The following is a 19,643-nucleotide window of genomic DNA, read 5'->3' as shown; positions in this document are numbered from 1 at the left end:
AATTTTTTTGGAAGAAATGCTCTGATTTTTTTCTCAACTTATTCATTGTGAATTTTGAGTGAATTTCACAGAATTTTGCACTTCTAAAATTTCTTCAAATTTATATTTTAGTTTTTTCTTCTTTTTATATTAGCATAAAATATAATATATTTAAAAAAAAAAAAAACAAATTTTATTTCAAGATTTAAATTTTTTTTTATTTATATTTAAATTAAAAATTAAAATATTTCGCTTTTGTTTTGTCATTTTTGAAAAACGCGCCCCTCAGATTTTTTTTTTCAATTTATTCAGTGTGAATTTCATTGAAATTTTCCGGCAAAGTGAATTACAGAATTTTTCACTTCTAAAATTTTTTTCAAATTAATTTTTTAGTTTTCTCTTCTTTTTAGCATAAAATATCATATATTTCAAACAAAAATATTTTTGGAAAACAATTTTATTTCAACAATTAAAACTTTTTTTAATTTTTTTGTTTTGTTTCTACATTAAATATTTTTTGTTATTTTTTTAATATAAAACATCCTTTTTAAAGGTTTTTTTTGGAAGAAATTTTTAGTTTTTTCATAATTATTGGAATTTTTTTTTCTTTTTTGAAAAACATTTCGGATTCATTGAGTATAAAAAGAAGCAAACTAAAAAAACACTTTCAATTAGAAATTTATTGAATTTTGAAAATTTTGGTTTAGAATTTTATAAAGTGAAATATCTTTGGATCTTTATTTTAAACTTTACATTTAAAGTGTTTTTTAGTATAAAAAATATTTCTAGCGAAATTTTTTCTTTTAATTTGTTTTTTCGTTTTAGTATTGCCTTTTAAAAAAATTGTATTTCCTTTTTGTTAATTCTTTTCTTTTTAAAATATTAAAAAAAAATTGGAAAAACATTTAATAATTTTGTAAAATTTTAATTATATTTTTTTTTTTGTTTAAAAAAAAGCATCATTTTTTTGTTCATAAAAAAAATTGTATTTAGGATTTTTGATTTTTTCCTCACTTTAGATATGAATTCAAAGTGAATTGCATTGAAATTTCATGGCAATCGCATTGAAAATCACTCGCAAGTGAATAATAGAACTTGCCCGTTCGCCCAGTACTCTCTGAAAGTTTCATAGTTGGATTCCCATAACTTTTCATTTTATATTCAAATACGTTCTGTAGCAAACAGTGACAAACGTCAGATTCTGCTTTCAATTTGGACTAGTTCGAGACCAATCATTAAAAAGCAAATTTTTCGGTGAAGGTGAAATTATTTCGTACAGGGTATTTACTTTGTAATGTTTGATTTCTCAGTTGGATATCTTGTCAATTGTTAGCTTTAGGCGTAGTAGCCACATTCCCACACACACATACACATATATGTATTTATCAATGTATACTATATGTAAATATGTATGTTTTTACATATAGTATATCGACATAACTGCGTGTGTCGTATTAAAGTAAGCTCGACTTGTCGCTTATTTCTTAAATATTTAATGTAAGTAATTAATTGTCGCACCTTCTCTATTGCTACCAACAAGTGCCTACTTTCCTTGCCTGCATTCGCGTTCATTCATACAATTCACATAGCTCAACTGCAATCGTGGCAAGTAAGGCGTATGAATACATAATTGTAATTTATTTGCATGCTAATTAAATGCTTGGATTGACAATATACAACATGGATTTGTTGCATAGATTTGCAAAAAAATATGCGAATAATTAAATGTGCGGCAATATGTAATTTAATAAAGTAGATTTCATTAAAATTTATTTGAATGAAAAGTGTGTTAAAAACAAAAAACGAGTATTAGCCATAACGTCCGTGCAGGAAATTTCAGTGAAACTCTCCAGATAGTGGTGGTTATGTTCGGAAGTCTTTTAGAAGAAGAAAATGCTCAATATCGTATGCAGAATTTTTTTTTTTCAAATCAGCTCGATTTTTGAGCGACTTTAAAGTTAAACTTTATTATACTAAAATTGAGGTCCTATGCTCTGATGAGAGAAATAAGAACCGATGATGAAGATGATCCTAGAATTGAACGGGCTCTAAAGCTGCATACCCAGAAGTTTTCTAAAAATAAGTGAATTTTATTGTTTTAGTTTTGTGCAAATTTTGGAATTTTATTTATAACATTTTTTTATACAAAGAACTATATTTTTAGAAAAATTAACGAAAAAAATCAGCATGGAAAATATTGCTAATATTGTAAAGAGTAATAAAATAAAGCTATAAAGATGCATAACCTGAAGTGTTCTAAAAAAACCTTGAAAATTTTGTAACACTTTTTCGAATTCTGTACAAATTTTGGAACTTTGCTTTATAACTTTTTTTTATTCAATGAACTAAAAACGAAAAAGATAAGGCAACTTATTTATGTTAGCCCCAGTGTACGTTCGAATGTTATTGCAGCAGTACTTTCCAAAACTACATGGGGAACGTTTTATGGCCGTTTTGACAACAGTTACACGAAGATGTTATCCGTCTCGCATACTCTACCCCCTTGCGGGTTTATCCTAGTAGAGTTCGGCCAACTCACCTAGAAATTCTGCTTGAAGTTTAATGCAATTCCTCTATTAAGTTCTATACAAAAAACTTTTCCACGCCATTATTTATCAGATTATTCCCTTCAGGGTGCTGGGCACATGCAAAAAAATAAAATTAATTAGCAGCAACAAATGCGTAGTCCAACTGTCTGTCAGCATGTGCTGAAGTAGACTTGTTTTGAGCCATTTTGAGAGAAAATACATGTAAATGTTAAAGAGAAAATTTATGGCACTTATTTAATTCGCAAGGCCATTGCAAATCTCAAATTTCCCAATGCTTGTTGGTGCGATGAAAAATAATTGCATAATGTTACAACTTGCATTCACATAATTACTGGCATATTATATTAGGAATGTCAATACCGGGATTCTGGCGTTTTTAAGTCTCAAAAATTCCGGGATTACTTGTCAATAATTCCAGAATTTTCCGGATTTGTGATTTACGAAGCATATGGAGTAAAGATAAAAAAAATCCCTCTTTATAGCAAAAAAAGCAAAATTAGCTTTAATTTTTTGACAAATATGACTATTTTCAACCGTTTTTGTTTTGCTTTCCTTCTACCATAAAAATCAATGCATGCATATGTATACCTCTGTTAGGCTAATTGAGAAAAAGTGGTGTGATAGTAGTATTAGAATTTTTAGTGATAGTCAATCTGCTCTTAGAACACTTGCTAAGCCACGCTGCTCTTTTCGTTATTAGTCAGTGAATGTAAGACAAAACTGAAGAGTATTGCAACATACAACAAAGTTTGTCTTATTTGGGTGCCTGGACACTGCGGTATTACAGGGAACGAGTAGTTGACTGATAAACTGGCTAATGAAGGCTCTGCAAGCACACCATCACTGGACCCTAAACCCTTCCTAGGGGTCAATTCTGCATCGGTTTAACTATGGATTGAAGACTTCATGAGGCCAACACATAGAAGACGTTGGTGTGAGTTGAGCTCCTGCAGAGTAGCTAAGTGCTTTGTGAAACCACCAAGCAGGAAATTAGTGATCTTCCTCCTAAAACTTAGTAGAAAGGACCTGAGAGTACTGGTAGGTGCAATCACAGGGCACAATGCTTGTGGTAAGCATATGGCTACCATGGGAAGCATTGACGACTCATTATGCCTATCTTGTCGTGAGAATGAGGACACTGCAGTGCATTTTCTCTGTAGCTGTCCGGCGTTTTCTAGAATCAGACTTAGGTTGTTGGGGTAGGATGCTCTTAGCATGGATAAAGCTCATACTTTTCCTCGTTAATCCCGTTAGTTCTCGTTAGTCCCTAGTCCCGAATGTAACAACGGGATCTCGAAAACAAAAATCGAAAAAAAAAAAATTACATTCTTAATACATATGCAGCTGCATGCGTGGGCAGGTAAGTTGCCTAGATGTTGTTAATAATGCCTATGTGGCAGCTTGCGACCTTCTACCAGGGTTGGGAATAATGTGCTAAAAACTAAATGCAATATGCATTTCACTACCACTACTTCTTCAGTGGGAGTTAAAACCCGAATTTCATTAATACGGAATATTTAGTGATTGCACTTCGCCTAAACTTGCACATAGCCTAAATATTTAGCAACAGTGAAAGTTTTCACTGATAATTAACATTTTCCAATAACATAACACTGCTTCTTGAAGAATAAAAGTAAGACATAATGAGCTGAAACAGTATAAGGAAATATTTTCAAAATTGCTTTTTTAATGCCAATTTTTCAAAATTACCATCAGTGAGAATTTGCTTGTCGATCGATTGACAATTCCGGCAAAGGAAGAAGTCTTTCTGCTGGCTTCTACAAATGTAACCACTGCATGCTTCTTATAAAAAAATGTAAAGAGTTTCATGTTTCATACATATCAGCGCTCGAAAATAGGTACAGCAACTTTTATTAGAGTCTTAAAACTATAAAAACCTTAGAGTCTTAAAAAAAAAAAACCAAACATGTAACAATAATCTTGTTTGCGTACTTTTGGCGCTTATTTTTTATTTGCAAAAATTCATGTATTATACATTTCTCTCTTCCTTGATTTACTGTTCATTCACTTTCACCAGCACTAATCGCAATTCAATATCGCATTTGTCACACCATAAAATTCTTATCAGTATCTGTTGCAAGCGCCCAATTTGTGCACTGCAAGCAAGCATATGTTTATGCGCAGGTGAGTTAAAAAACAGAAAAAAACTAAAAATAAAAAAACTGAAGCATACAACTAATAAAAAATATGCGCTTAAAACAACAAAGCTAGACAAATTAAAGTAATGAAAGTCTTCGTGAATGCAGTAGGCGACGCACTGGTCATTTGCTGACTACTCCAGAAGCTGCTAGATTCTACTACTTAACTACAAAAGCTATAGAGAGATATGTAGAAGGCCTGCAATTGTATGTATCTTTTCTCTGAAACAAAAAAAAAAACTGATTTTATGTTCTACTGATTGCCATAGAAGTGATTTTGATGGTCATAAAAATATAATGGCAAAAAAGTTTATTGCCATGGATTTGATATTTGGAATAGACAACTTCCTGGTTTATGTGTATTTGTATTACACACACATATATGCGCGCATATTTACAGAAATGTGTATTCAAGTATTCAAGTAGATTTATTGCGTTGGTAAGAAACTCATTTCAGATTTGTAGTCTAGTCTGTTTTTGCTATAATAAAACTATATCACTGTCCTGTCTGTATTAATGGCATTGTTGAAGGTATTATTAAATAGCAAAAGTGACTGGATTCCGTTTATTCTTCTTCTTTATTAGCAAATTCTTAATACAGAATGTAAGCGACCACAGTAATAAATTGTGCTTTAATTTTAATACAAATGTGATGAATAAATCTTTCTTCTTTTGTATGTTTAACAAAACTCTAATATAAAATATTAGACATAATATTATAGTAATTGTCTCTGCTTCGGGCTGCTTCAACCAACTGCCCAATAGTCCTTAATCCTGTCCACTCTCTTATGTTACGTAGCCAAGACATTTGCTTCCTTCCAATTCCTCGTTTGCCTCCCATTTTGCCTTGCACAATAAGTTGCAACAACTAATTTCTTTAAGACTTCTTTGTTACTAACTTTGTCTGTCCACGATATCTGCATCATCCGCCGATAGCACCACATCTCAAACGCTTCTAATTTATTCATACTCGCAACCGTTAGTGTCCATGCCTCCACACCGTACAACAAAACAGACTAAACGTAACAATTAAGATACCGAAGACGTAATTTCATGTTCAAGCTTTTATTGAAAATAACTTTCCTGTAATTGAAAAAAGATTCCCTCGCTGCTTCAATCCGTCAGCAAATTTCTATCAACCCAAACTTGTAAAAAATTCCACAACTATGGCTAGGAGCGTGCCGTGTAAATGTAAGTCAAATTATTATAATTTATCTTGTAAAAAAAATTCCTATGACTGCATTACGACGTTGCTTTTACAGTTCAAGTATACGTAATTTTCCCAATAGTCTGTTTATAAACTGATTATGCCTTAGTATAGAAGGTCCACGACAGACTCTTGCTCAACTGATCCAGGTTATATAGTAGTTATATCTTGTAACCCTCCCCTTCTCTAATCACATGTCGTGATTTATTAGGTTTGTGAGGTATTTAGAAAACCTATGTTGTTTTTAGAAAATGAGTTCCGCATATGAAAGACGATTTGAAGTAGTGTCTCTACGTACACACCCTAAAGGCCCAAAAATTGCACGCGCATCTGCAGCAAAATATTTGAAGAAGTCGAAGTTGTTCATAAATAAATGGACGCGACGGCATACTGAAGTTGAAAGCATCGACGACTTCCACGGACGAGGCGCAGAAAAAAATGCCTCTCCCAAGAAACATCAGCAGATCATTAAATTGTTTGTGACAAAGTCGAACATATCGTTGCGTGCAGCTGAATCAGTTTGATAGAAAAGTGATATTAATGATTTTAATATATTTGAGCGAAAAATCCTACGCCGCCTCTTTGGTGCGGATAGATCGCGTCAAATATCGCCTATATTACAATGCCTATGAATGCCGAGCTGAGCTAAATGGCTTCAAAATCGCCGACTACAGCGTCTTAAGTGGGCTGGACATGTTTTGAGGATGAACCCAAATGAAATTGCAAGAAAGATCTACAATAGTAAGCTCTATGTGCCTTATAAAAGGGTCGCCCAGAGGAAACCTGGATTGACACAGCTAATAACGACGCCAAGATTTTTGGACTGGGAAACTGAAAGAAGTATGCAAAGGATCGAGATTCTTGGTCGAAGTTATTGAGGGACGTCGAGATTCAACCCGAACCGCCACGTCTACAATGATGATGATATTAATGTATTCCCAGACACGATTCGAGGACGTTTAATCTTGGGATGCGACTAATTGAAGCGGCATTACTAAATGAAAAATAAGCAACAATATTTGACAAAAGGCCTCAGCCATGTCAACATTGACGCGTTCATATTAGAAAACCTTTTATAGGCTATGAGCAACCTCAGCCATAGCCAGTAGTCATATTTGCATTGAGTTAATCCAGTTCTGAGACTTCATTCTAAAATGTTTGCAGGTATAAAAATATATATAAAATATTACAAAAAAAGATTTTCCGTCGTTCGGATTTATTCTTTGAGGGGCATATGTTTTTTTAATTTTGTTTTCCTTGTTTTGTTGTGGTTTCACAAATCCCATATAGCCCACATTAACTACGATATATGTAGTATTCATACTATCCAACCGATGATGGCCGATAGCCAAGAGCAGCGCGCTTAGCATATTAATTTCGAAATGTGCCTACTTCTAAAAAACCCAAACACGTCGTCAAATATCGAATAGCAACTAATAGTTTATACATTCAACTGCCACTGCTACCATAGTATGCTATGAATGCTAGGCCTGCAGACCTAATTGGGTACAGAGCATTTTCTCACTATGCGGGCATGGCTAGCAAGCGGCTATGTGCTATTGTATTCTCTACTTTGTTGTTGTCATGTCGTTAGAATTAGAATTAGAAGTACTGCAAACATATAGAAGTTTAGCAATGCATGTGTCGAATGTGCGAGTACGTAATGTGTCTGCATGTTTCCACGCATGAAATTGCATGAATATGTAAATCGCATTAGGCGCATTTCTGCTTAAGTGCAGCCAATGAACGAACATTTCGCGATCAACTATGTATGTTTTATATTACTTATATGTATATGTAAGTATAGTGAATATTTTTAGTTTGCGTGGTAAGCTGTGTGGCTTACACTGCATTAAATAGCTATAGCGCCAGATAAATTTTGATAATTTATTTGCATCTTATTCAAGTATGTTTTTACATTTTTCCATACCGTTGTTTCTCCTGTAAACACAGCACAAATCAAAGTTTCAAACTTTGTGCAAAATAAAAAAAAAATTACAATTTTTTATCAAAATTACTCACTGTTTCATCAGAATTTTTAGAAAAATGTGGGATATGCAGTTTTATAGCCTATAGAAGCGCGAGTTTGAAGTAGCTCAAAAAACACGTTTTTTTTTTGCCGAAATATTTATAAGTTAGTATTAAATAAGTGAAATCAAAATCAGCACGCGAGTAAACACTTGTAAATGCAATGACGAAAAATAAGTACTCACAAACATTGCCAACTGCCTTTGCTATTTTTTAATACTTTCAAAAAAAATAGTTCAGGATTATTATATTATTCATGTAGTTAAAAATAATTGGAAAAAAAATTTAGATTAAAAAAAAAAATTTTTAATTTTATATTAAAATATTTAATAAAATATTTAAATAATTTATGTTGCATATAACGAAATAATGTAATATAATATAATAATATATTCATTATGTAATTAAAAGAATTAATTAATATTTTTTTATAACTTATTAATTATTATTTCTTAGAGAGGTAAATATCTCCTGTGGTACTAGTGGGTTTTTTAAATATATTTTTCTTATATTATAGAGATGCAGATAACAGTTTGAGATATTAGTCGCATGGCGAATTTATTTATTTTATTATTTACTTATTTGTGATCTTATTTATTTTATTATTCATTTATTTATTTTATTTTTCTATCAGTACGAAGAGAGTTACCACTGTCGCAACTAGTCATCGTTCGACTATCACCCTAATCGAAATCTCTTTTCTGCTTCCTTTTACCCCATTAATTGGTGAAACAAAGTACGAATTTATAATTCACGTTCAAATTAACACTCTTATCTTTTTTAGCAACTGTCTAACATAATCAAACTTAGCTTACAAGTGCATACATCCCACGAAAAATAATAGTGTATCACTATTTTGACAAGTGTTGACTATTTTCTGATATTTTTTGTTTATGAAATTTTTTACAAAAATTTAAAAAAATTCCACAAACTTTTTGTCTCAATTCCATGGTACTTAATTAGGGGTACATTTCTGTCATGAAAAAGGCTCCTCATATAAAACTTTTGCCTGTCTGAGTGTTCCATTTGCGGAGCAACATCAAGACGAACACCGCAAATTGGGGAGGAGCTCAGCCAAACACCCAAAAAGGGCTTAAGCGTCAATTATGTATGTATTTATGCAGTTTTATAGCCTAATGAATTTAAATATATAAATAAAAACAGTTTAAATATGAAATGATTTTAATAAAAAAGTAAAGGGCATGCTTTAAGTTGGTAAAAAATTGCTCATTATTTTATTTCTTCAAGACAACGCACCATGTCACAGATCAAACAAAACAATGGCAAAACTACATGAATTAAACTTCGAATTGCTCTCACATCCACCTTATTCACCGGGAAGAAATAATAGGTTATCGCTGAAATTGAAGCCCATTTTGTGGCAAAAGATAAATCGTTCAAGAAAATTGGTATTGAAGTGTTAGAGCGGCGTTGGAATGATTGCGTTGTTCTTGATGGAGCGTTGTTACGTTGTCGATTAAAGCTAATTTTGACGTGTTTTTTTTGTTAGGCCCGGGACTTTTCAGTCCATGTGTTATGGAAAAAACTTCTCTGCTAATAAAGCATTAATATCTCGACTCATTCTCCATTTATTTTTTTTTTTTTTGTTTTTGAAAGTGAAATCTTTATTTGCGCCTTCTAAACAAAGCTCTAGCGAATATGAAAAAACTGCGAACTCGTGCTCGCGCTTATTTAGTTCTCTTCATCATTCTATGAATACTATTAAATTTGGCTTTGCGCTTTGCTGCTGCTAACTTTATCTCCTTCGCTTTATTTTATATATTAATTTTTGGTGGTACGATCATTTTCTAAGGTTTACTGGTCTTGTGCGCAACAGCTCACTCATGCATAATTTATTGTTGTATTCCATTCATTTGCATATGTACGTAAAGTCATGCATATAAGTTTGTAGTAAATAAATATGTACATACATATGTACGCATGTATACCTTAGTTTATATGTACGCGTATATTATTAAATGCATTGAAAGCTTACTGCTTTTTTAGTAATCCATACAATGTATTCGCATATTCTAAACGAATCGAAAAATAATTTTTGACACCAACACTTTTTTGCTTGAATGTTTCTATTAAAGTATTGCGGACGTCATTAATACTATACAAATACAACATACATGCATACATTTTTGTTTATATATGTACATATGTTATAAATAATGCTTAATATTGACTCTACGTCAACCATTCAGTCGTTCAGTCGCCCAGCCAGTCGCTCAGTCGCTCAGACATTCGATCGGTTTGTCTACTTATTTTGTTTATTTTCGTCTTATGCCGATTACTCATACGCCTTGGCTGGCTGGCTAGCTGGCTGGCTTGCTGACTGTCGATAAATTTTTGGTTTAAATTGTGGCTGACAATCAGGTCGCGCTCAATTCGTGAGACCTTCATTTAGTCATTGTTAACCATACATGCTCGGGTGTGTGTGCGTGCGCGTGTGTGTGAAAAAGAGAGAAATCTCACACATTTTCAATATAAGCATTCACATATATTTTGTTTTTCATTTTCTTTTTATTTCTTCATATTTTACTTGTATATTTTATTTGATGTCGCTGTGCTTTTTGCCATTCATCTTCACCGGCTCAGTTCAGTGCCGCTAGTCTGTTGGCCGCGTCGTTTTGCGTTTTGTTTTGAAATACTCGTAATCGCTGTCGCAATTCGCACATTTTCGGCGGGGGTATTCCTTTGTTGAAGTGCAAAAGTACATATTATTTTGCGTCGCTAATAAAGAAGTTCCAATTCAAAGCCTTTGACATCTCTCAAATATTGAATTATTGAAAAGTATTACTTTCTAAAAGTATATTTACTTCTACATCCAAGTAGTGCTCGAAACGCGTGTTCAAGCCAATATTCTTGAATTGATGTGGTGCGTCAAATATGCTCACAGGTAAATATCGTGTCGTTGCTCAGTTGTCAGTGTTTGCACTTTGTGTCTGGTTATGTGTCTATGCTGTATATGAACCTGTTCGTGATGTTTTTTTGTTATTTGTATGTGTGTTTATGCTGTGGTTAGCTATTTTGCCTGTCTTATGTTTTCTTGTATGAACTCGGATATTTTTTGCTGGCATTGTTGTTGTTGTAACTTTTGTGGACACGTGCGTCAGTTCAATATACAAGTCACCTGTTGAGTGGAGCTAAAATAAAAATAGTTCTAGTGTTGAAGATATACATATGTATAGGGAAGGGTGGTGACTACATACAATTTTTGAACCGCTTGAGTAACAAAAATTTTCCGGATTTCCTTTGACGTGAAATTATTTGTAATGTGATTTGAGGTATTATCGATGGTGATGGTGAAAAAACGTATATGAGCAGTTTGTGAATACCGTGGTAGTGAGTTTTAAAGGTTTTCACAGCAGTCGAAACAACTTACGAGGGCTGCTATTTATATTTCTTGCCTAACAATGGAAAAACGAACATTGGTGGGAGCAAACGCAGTTTCATTGTGTTTTAAAACATCCCCCGCGGCGATCAATACACATTTGCATTTATTTTGAACAATTTTCGAAGCACTTTGTCCAGACACATGCTGATCAAGCCAAATCTTATTGATGCTCATCATACCAATGCCCAAGAATGTCTCAATCGCATGTTATGTGTATGTGGCTTGATGATCTCGCTCAATTATTTCGTGCACAACATCAATATTTTCTCGCACAGCAACTGCTTTTGAACGACCTACCCGGAATTCGTAGATGAGCGCACAACGACCACAAAAGTTTTTACGGGTAGTGCTTGCTCGCCGTATAATGATTTTTGTTCATTGATGCATTCTCAACTTGCATCTTGCAATGTTCGATATGCTGCGGTGTAATTTGTAGTTATTTGATGGTGTGATGTGTTGCGAAAATTGCTTGTCAACTCAAGACATGATAATTTTATACACATAAAATAGCAGTAAGTGATATGATGTGATGATACGATGTGATATGAGGTCATGTGCTGACATCGCGTGATGAGCCGTTGTGATTTTGGGCTGTTGTATGTATAATGTATATAGTAAATATAATACATTTAGTACATACCATATAAAAAATGCGAATTACGAGATGGTGTGATACGATGTGTTATGAGGTCATGTGATGGCATCACGTGATGAGCCATGTTATTTTTGACTATTGTATGTATATATACTATATATACACATATTCATACATATAAAAAATGCGAATTACGAGATGGTGTGATATGATGGATGTGATGATACGATGTGATATGAGGTCATGTGATGGCATCAGGTGATAATCCATGTTATTTTTGAATATTGTATGATATATACACATATACATGCATATAAAGAATGGGAATTATGAGATGGTGTGATATGATGGATGTGATGATACGATGTGATATCCCGTCATGTGATGGCATCACAAGATGGAATTATGCGATTCTTGTGTAGTCATATACCTAGCACTGTACTGGCTATGGAAGTGGACTTATACAGAATAGTACTATGCATAATAATATGACAGAGTGCGATTGGATGCTAAATATAGAATTTGACAATGTGATGTGATGCTAAACTTATATGGGATGACTACTTCTCATCTGCATACGTATTATTTTTCTGCAGGTCCTTAATCCCTCGTGGGACATGTCCTATGTATATGTGATGTTGTTTAATGTCACGCTACAATTTCATAGTAACTCATGAGTTGCTAAAATATGATTGTGTGGTTTTATTTTTATAATTTTAGTTTAGTGAAGTGCAAGATGAAAGTTTCTAAAAACGTCCCATTGATTGATTAATTTTTTTCCTTGATGGTGTTGCGCATTTTCTCAATATAACGAATCCACGGCAATTTTATTTATATAAAAAAGTTAAAAAGCTATAAACTGCATACGAAAAATAAAAATATTCTTAGAAATTCTTATTAAAAGGCAAAACACCCATGAAGAAATTCAAAGAAATGATACAGTAAAACCTATTATTGTAATTAGCCATGTAACTTGTTTTCTAACTCATGTCAATAAAGTTTTTCAAATTGTTGTGAAATGAATAAAAATTCAGAAAATAGGTTTTTTTTGTTCAAGTCGAGCGGTATGAAATGAAAATCTAATAAAATATTTTTTTTAGCGTTTTTATTGTTTTTTTTTTTTCTTTTTCAAGCAAACTCTCAAACCTGTTCTATATAATCAACTCTAATTAAGTCAATTCAAAAATTCTTTCCCAGCTATCAATTCATCATCAACATTTAATTAATCTCTATTCTCTTATTTCTCATTTCGTTTTTAGGTCGCGATGATCTCTCGCCGTCGAGCAGTCTCAATGGCTATTCGGCCAATGAAAGTTGTGATGTTAAAAAGATCAAAAAGGGACCAGCGCCGCGTCTCCAGGAGGAGCTGTGTCTGGTGTGCGGCGATCGGGCATCCGGCTATCATTACAATGCGCTCACCTGCGAAGGCTGTAAGGGTTTCTTTCGGCGCAGTGTCACGAAGAATGCTGTGTATTGTTGTAAATTTGGGCACTCCTGTGAAATGGACATGTATATGCGACGTAAATGTCAAGAGTGTAGACTGAAGAAATGCCTAGCGGTAGGCATGCGACCGGAATGTGTAGTGCCGGAGAATCAATGCGCTATGAAGCGACGTGAAAAGAAAGCGCAAAAAGAGAAGGAGAAACAAACAACTGGTAATTCGCCTATTGTTTGTAAGAGTGAATCGATAAAGAATGAAATACTCGAACTGATGAATTGCGAACAGCCGTCGCATCCAACATGTCCGGTAAGTGCAAAACGTAAAAAAAAAATAAAAAAATAAAATAAAATAAAAAAAATAAAATATTGGTAATTTGAAAGAATTGTAAAGTAATTGATTGTTTACTTCATTATTGCAGTTGCTACCTGATGATATTGTGGCCAAGTGCAAGGCGAGTAACATTCCGCCGCTTACACGCAACCAGTTGGCGGTTATATACAAGTTGATCTGGTATCAGGATGGCTACGAACAGCCATCGGAGGAAGATCTCAAGCGTATTATGGTAAGTAAATTGTCAAGACAATTCAATGAAGCGCCGGTTAGAATAAAAGAGTAAGGGTTAAAACATTTTCGAATCCACGTTTTTGGAAAGCAAATTAAAAGTTCAAACTACTAAAGCTTTGCAGGCTGAACCCATACAGTTTCGCGATGAAATAATGATTGTGATAAGTAAAAATATAATAGCGTGCCATAGTAAAGGTTAACCAGGAAAAATTGTATGTGCATGTGAAATTATGGATTTTATAGAGTATGGCTGCCTACTCAGGTTTTCGTTTTCTGATCAACTGAATTTTTTAGTGATTAATTTTGTGCCACCTTGTACCTATTCTGTTTAACAAAAATAGTTGACTCATATTTATGCATAGCTACTAAAATTTTATTTCAAACCTCAAGTTGTTCATTCTAACATTTATTATATTAGTTGTCTTTAGACCTATTTGAGCAAAATATTCATTAAATTATTAAAAACATATATAGGAAAACATTAATAAGTGCAGCGATATATTTCAAATTTAACTCTGTTAGAGCGATCAACTTTGACTCTATCAACTTCAGTTTAAAATCCTTTAAAATTGCCCCTTTCCATTCGTGCTCGTCATTTAGCATAATTGCGCTTGTACTGATCGTCTTTAGATCTCTCATACTTAACTTCTTAAAACGATGTCTATTCGCGTTCATCATTTAGGTATACTATCTTCTGTTCTATGAAAATACGTCTTCTTGACGTATGGCTGCGAGTCATGGGTAATGTCAGTCAAGGATGAACAAAATTTCCGAACTATCGAAAGAAGAGTGTTACGAAAAGTCTATGGTCCGATCCGGGTTGAGGATGGTTGTTATAGAATCAGATAAAACGATAAAAATTCGCCGTAGCTTGAATTTCCAAAGAGAAAGATGTCGTTAAGTTCGTCAAATCGCAACAACTCCAATGATTAGGTGATGTAATGCGTCTGAGTAAGGAACGTAGCCAAAAATCCTTCTTAAATTACAACGCTCTGACCATCAGACATAAAGGAAAATTTAAAGAAACCGCTGGTCATTGAAGATATTACGAAACTGAAAATACATTACTGGTGATCTGCTGCCTTGAATCGTATAACAAGGAAAAGGCTAGTTGATGAAGCTAAAGTTCATCCCGAACTGTAACCCTGTCTCATGATGATGATGATCTACAGTTTACAAGCTTTATGACGATCACCTTTAAACCGATCTTTGGATCGAACTGTTTATTTCTGATCTTAACGTTCGTTTCGAAGATTGGCTTCATATTGTATTTCAGGTTTATGAAATAGACAGCGATTATCTTTTTGTCTTTTATTTTGAGGTTGAACGATCTTTCAAATGATCATCCTGAAACGAATTGCCTTCATACTCAGATTGATCTTTCGAAAGATAAATTTTGATATATTTTATTTGAGCTTAAAATCTAAACGACAGCCATTAGACTGATTACCTTGTTACTCGAATTCCAGTAATTCATTTAGAGTGATCTTATTTAGCTACATACATCGTCTTTAGTTTGACGGCCTGTAAAACGACTACCATTATACCGAGCCACTGATTCTGGCTTATAAAGTACCCATCATCATTCAGGGCCATCATTTTTAGGCCTACCCGCTTCAGTTGACCAACCAACCATTAGAACAAACTCTAAGGTAGCAAACAAACTAATAGACTGATGGCCTGTGAATCAATAATTTAATTTTCATCTTTCCTGTAACGATAATTTTTTAAAGCGCTTCTAAAACCAAAGCTGGATGACTACAAAGAGAAATTTTAATAAATTTTAATAATATTTTAACAATTTTTCTTCAATGAAAACATAAAATACATTATATTTCTGTCATATATTCGAAACTTATTCACATAAATCTTTTTTACGTTCCACAGAGCACCCCCGATGAAAATGAAAGCCCAAATGATATCAGTTTTCGGCATATAACCGAAATTACCATTTTGACAGTACAACTTATTGTGGAATTTGCAAAAGGTTTACCGGCATTTACAAAAATTCCACAAGAGGATCAAATCACGTTGCTTAAGGTAAGCGCATATATACGAGTATGTAATTAGTGCATTTTCCCAATCTACTCACATCTATGATTTACTATTTGTGTACTGATTTCTCTTCCATTTCTCTCCCAACACAGGCCTGCTCATCGGAGGTGATGATGTTGCGCATGGCCCGACGCTACGATCACAATTCGGATTCCATATTCTTCGCCAATAATCGTTCATATACGCGGGATGCGTACAAAATGGCCGGTGTGGCCGATAATATTGAGGATCTATTGCATTTCTGTCGGCAGATGTACTCGATGAAGGTCGACAACGTCGAATACGCGCTCCTCACTGCCATTGTGATCTTCTCCGATCGGCCGGGACTTGAACAGGCCGAACTAGTCGAAGCGATACAAAGTTACTACATCAATACGCTGCGCGTTTATATATTAAATCGGCATTGCGGCGATTCGATGAGTCTCGTCTTCTTCGCCAAATTACTCTCCATTCTCACCGAGTTGCGCACGCTGGGCAATCAGAATGCCGAAATGTGTTTCTCGTTAAAATTGAAGAATCGTAAACTGCCGAAATTCCTCGAAGAAATCTGGGACGTACATGCGGTGCCACCCTCCGTGCAATCACACATACAAGCGACGCAAGCGGAACGCGAAAGTCTAGAGGTAAATGCAGCAATCCCCACCACATCCACATCGGCGGCAGCAAGTTCATCATCTGCCTCACCAACGGATATGGTCAGCGGTAGTGGCAGCAACTTTGCAAATCACTCGCCCAGCTCCACGCCCGTCACATCGTCATCGATCGGCTTGAATGGTGGCTTGTCGTCAGCGACGGCGGCGGGTACATCGAGCATATACGGCATGCCACTAAAGCAGGAGTACATCATGGGTCCCGGTAGTGGCATTGGCATCGGCGGCAATCTGACACTAAAATCCGAACATTTAATCGGTATGCAGCTATCTGGTGACCACCACATGATGGGCATACAACTGAAGCAGGAGCATCTCATGGGTGGTGGCGACAATAATACGGCTGCATAGCAGCACGCGCATGTGCAGCAACATACGCTGCTGCTCGCAAACGCAGGCAGTGGCAGCCGTGTGATACACGACGACGATGACAACATGGATGACAGTATGGATGATTCTATTAATGGTGGTGATCTCGTCGTGCACGCGAGCAGGGGAGTTAGTGTTAAAGCTATGCAGCGGGGCGGCGGCTGCGGCAGCGGCGGTCATGGGCTCGAGTGATGGGAACGCAGCTAATAGAAGAGAGAGGCGGGGAGTTAATTGATGTACACGGCGAGCGCGGCGCACCCTTTTGTTTGGTTTAATATTAAGCTTTTGTTTGTTGTTAAGCGGTGGGGAGTGGGCGCTGCGCAGTGCTGCGGTGCACGCGCGATTGGCCTAAGTGTATGGCAGCTAGACAAGCAATTAAGGAAATTAGTGAACATAGAAGAAAAGCAAATGTGCACTGTTGTAGCGGGGCGGACAAGGGCACATATGTATATGTAGAGCGTGTACGTTAAATTTTGTTGGTTTACTGTACAAGCCAAAACAAAAAACTGCAGTTATTTAGTGATTAAGTGAAGGCGTGTGCAGGCGTTGTGGCGGTGCATGGGTGGCAAAGATGAAAGCAAAACAAAAAATTATTGTAAATTATTATCGACGTTTACCAAACTGTCACAGAACGCACGCGCACACCATTTTGTATTTATACATTTAAATGAAGAAAAATCTGAAAACCCCTAGGCGATATGTTCAAGTTTTTGTTCGTTTTGAAGCAAGGATTGAAACAAATTTAGAGGAGAAGAAAAATATGAGAATATAAAAAAACTTATTGTAAAAACAAAAACGGAGCAAAAGTACTACTCACTCGTATAGTATGTAGTTGTAATTATAAAATAAAATAAAAAATAATTTGTAGCGTACGTAGCATACATTTAGATGTAGCCAGCGGTTCCATGTGTAAAAGCGAACATTAAAGATGCATACAACAAACATAGTCTACGTCTAATAGCAAGTTAAGCGAAAACACACACACACACACACGAACACAATATACACTCAAAAAACATATACACACATAAATAAACACAGGCACTGAATGGGCTGAAGATGAAAACTAAAACAGAAACGAGTTGAAAAACAATGAGTAAAAGTAAGTGAGATATAAGAAAGATTTTTTTCTTAAAAAAATATGTGAAAATTGTTTGTAGTTTGTAGCATCATGGTATGTATAAAAGATGAAAATATTAATTTTTTTAAATTAATTATTATGCAATTAATTATTAGCGCTTAAACTTACTTTTATTGACTTTAAATACATACATATACAAACCACATAAACATTTATTGATTTTAAATATTAATTTTTGTATTTTAATTACAAAACACATTTTTTGTCATATTGTTGTGTAATACTGCAAATAAAGAAATAGATTGTTGAAATTTTCAGACGCAGAAATTACAAAAAACAAAAAACTGTATTTTACTTAAAACAAAAACAATATTACGAAAGTATGCAATGAAATTTGTAGAAAAAATTGGTATAAAAATTAAAAACAAAATCAAACATAAAATGCACTTTGCTATTTAGCGACACAATAATTCCATACACGTCAGCATTTTATGCAATTTAATATGAAGAAATTAATATTTGAAAAACTTGGCTTCTATGTGCATCCGCTTTGTTGAGTCAAAGTTGCTGTGAAGTTCAAAAATTATACTTTGAACATACTACACTTTGAAGTTCAAAAAAAGTTGTATGCTTTTAAGCGTTGATTGCAAGCTGCACATTTTTCTCAAGCGCGCCTCAAGTCACTTATTCAAGCTGGACAACTTTTTTGAAAATATAACAAAATTAATGCTGATTTGATTTTTTGCCATTTAAAATTGTAATTGTTTTTTTTTTTAATTACTCTAAACTGTCACTTTTTGTTTACTACTGTCACTTTTTTGAAAATATAATGAAATTAATATTCAAAGCGCGATGCGAAAGCAGTTGGAAGTTCGAAAATCAGGCGTCTGAAAAAAATCAAAAATATTTAAATAAAAAAATAAGAGTTGGGTACGAGGCACATTAAACAGGTAGTAGCAGTAGAGCAGCTGAATTAATTTTTTTTAAATTTATTTGGTCTCCAAATTTTAATTTCTTTTTTCAATTTATTTGGTCTCTAAATTGTAATTTTTTTAATTACTTCAAGCTATCAGTATTTCTTTATAGATTTTGGCATTATAGTAACCAAAAGCAAAAACAAAATATTATATTGTTCTTGCTGTTTTTGCACTACTGCAACCACCTGTTCATAGTGCCTTGGCTGGACACCACGAATGCTAAAAAACCTGTCAGTGTAAAGTGCTTTGGTTAAGACAAAACAAACACATTTTAAAATTTTAAAAATCATGTCTGAGGATTTTCGAACGAAAAAAAAACAAGATTTTTGATTGCGAGCAAATTTTTACTTTTGAGTCAATAAATGCTAAACTTTCATGGAAAAATTAATTTCTAAGCTACAGCTGCTAAGGATTAAAAGCTGAAATTTTACCTTAAAAATCAGCAATTCAATGCAAAGTGGCAAATTTCAAAAATAATTAAATTATTGTAGGTTGTTTTGTTAAAAGTGAAAAGTTGAAGAATTAGCTGCAAACATTTCAGCAACGCTGAAGCGATAGACTGGCATTGAAATATCAAATTTTTTGT

The 19,643-nt window shown here is 34.1% G+C and overlaps 1 protein-coding gene across 1 annotated transcript; it reads left to right on the top strand.

Moving 5' to 3' along the window:
- Positions 1 to 10,681: 10,681 nt before the first annotated feature.
- Positions 10,682 to 18,275, top strand: LOC129246454 (ecdysone receptor-like). The gene is made up of 5 exons (XM_054885302.1): positions 10,682 to 10,827; positions 13,180 to 13,667; positions 13,780 to 13,923; positions 15,813 to 15,965; positions 16,073 to 18,275. Exons 1-5 carry the CDS (start codon positions 10,818 to 10,820, stop codon positions 16,979 to 16,981), a joined length of 1,704 nt encoding a protein of 567 aa, XP_054741277.1. The 5' UTR covers positions 10,682 to 10,817; the 3' UTR covers positions 16,982 to 18,275.
- The last annotated feature ends 1,368 nt before the right edge of the window (positions 18,276 to 19,643 follow it).

Source organism: Anastrepha obliqua, chromosome 4 (genome assembly GCF_027943255.1).
Source record: "Anastrepha obliqua isolate idAnaObli1 chromosome 4, idAnaObli1_1.0, whole genome shotgun sequence".
Taxonomy (NCBI): Eukaryota; Metazoa; Arthropoda; class Insecta; order Diptera; family Tephritidae; genus Anastrepha; species Anastrepha obliqua.
This window is presented reverse-complemented; position numbering and strand designations above follow the sequence as displayed.

What these genes read in the sequence shown, in the direction of transcription:
- LOC129246454 (XM_054885302.1), top strand. An exon ending in CGTCGCATCCAACATGTCCG is followed by an intron (nt 13,668 to 13,779) that starts GTAAGTGCAAAA and finishes TCATTATTGCAG; the next exon opens with TTGCTACCTGATGATATTGT. An exon ending in ATCAAATCACGTTGCTTAAG is followed by an intron (nt 15,966 to 16,072) that starts GTAAGCGCATAT and finishes CTCCCAACACAG; the next exon opens with GCCTGCTCATCGGAGGTGAT.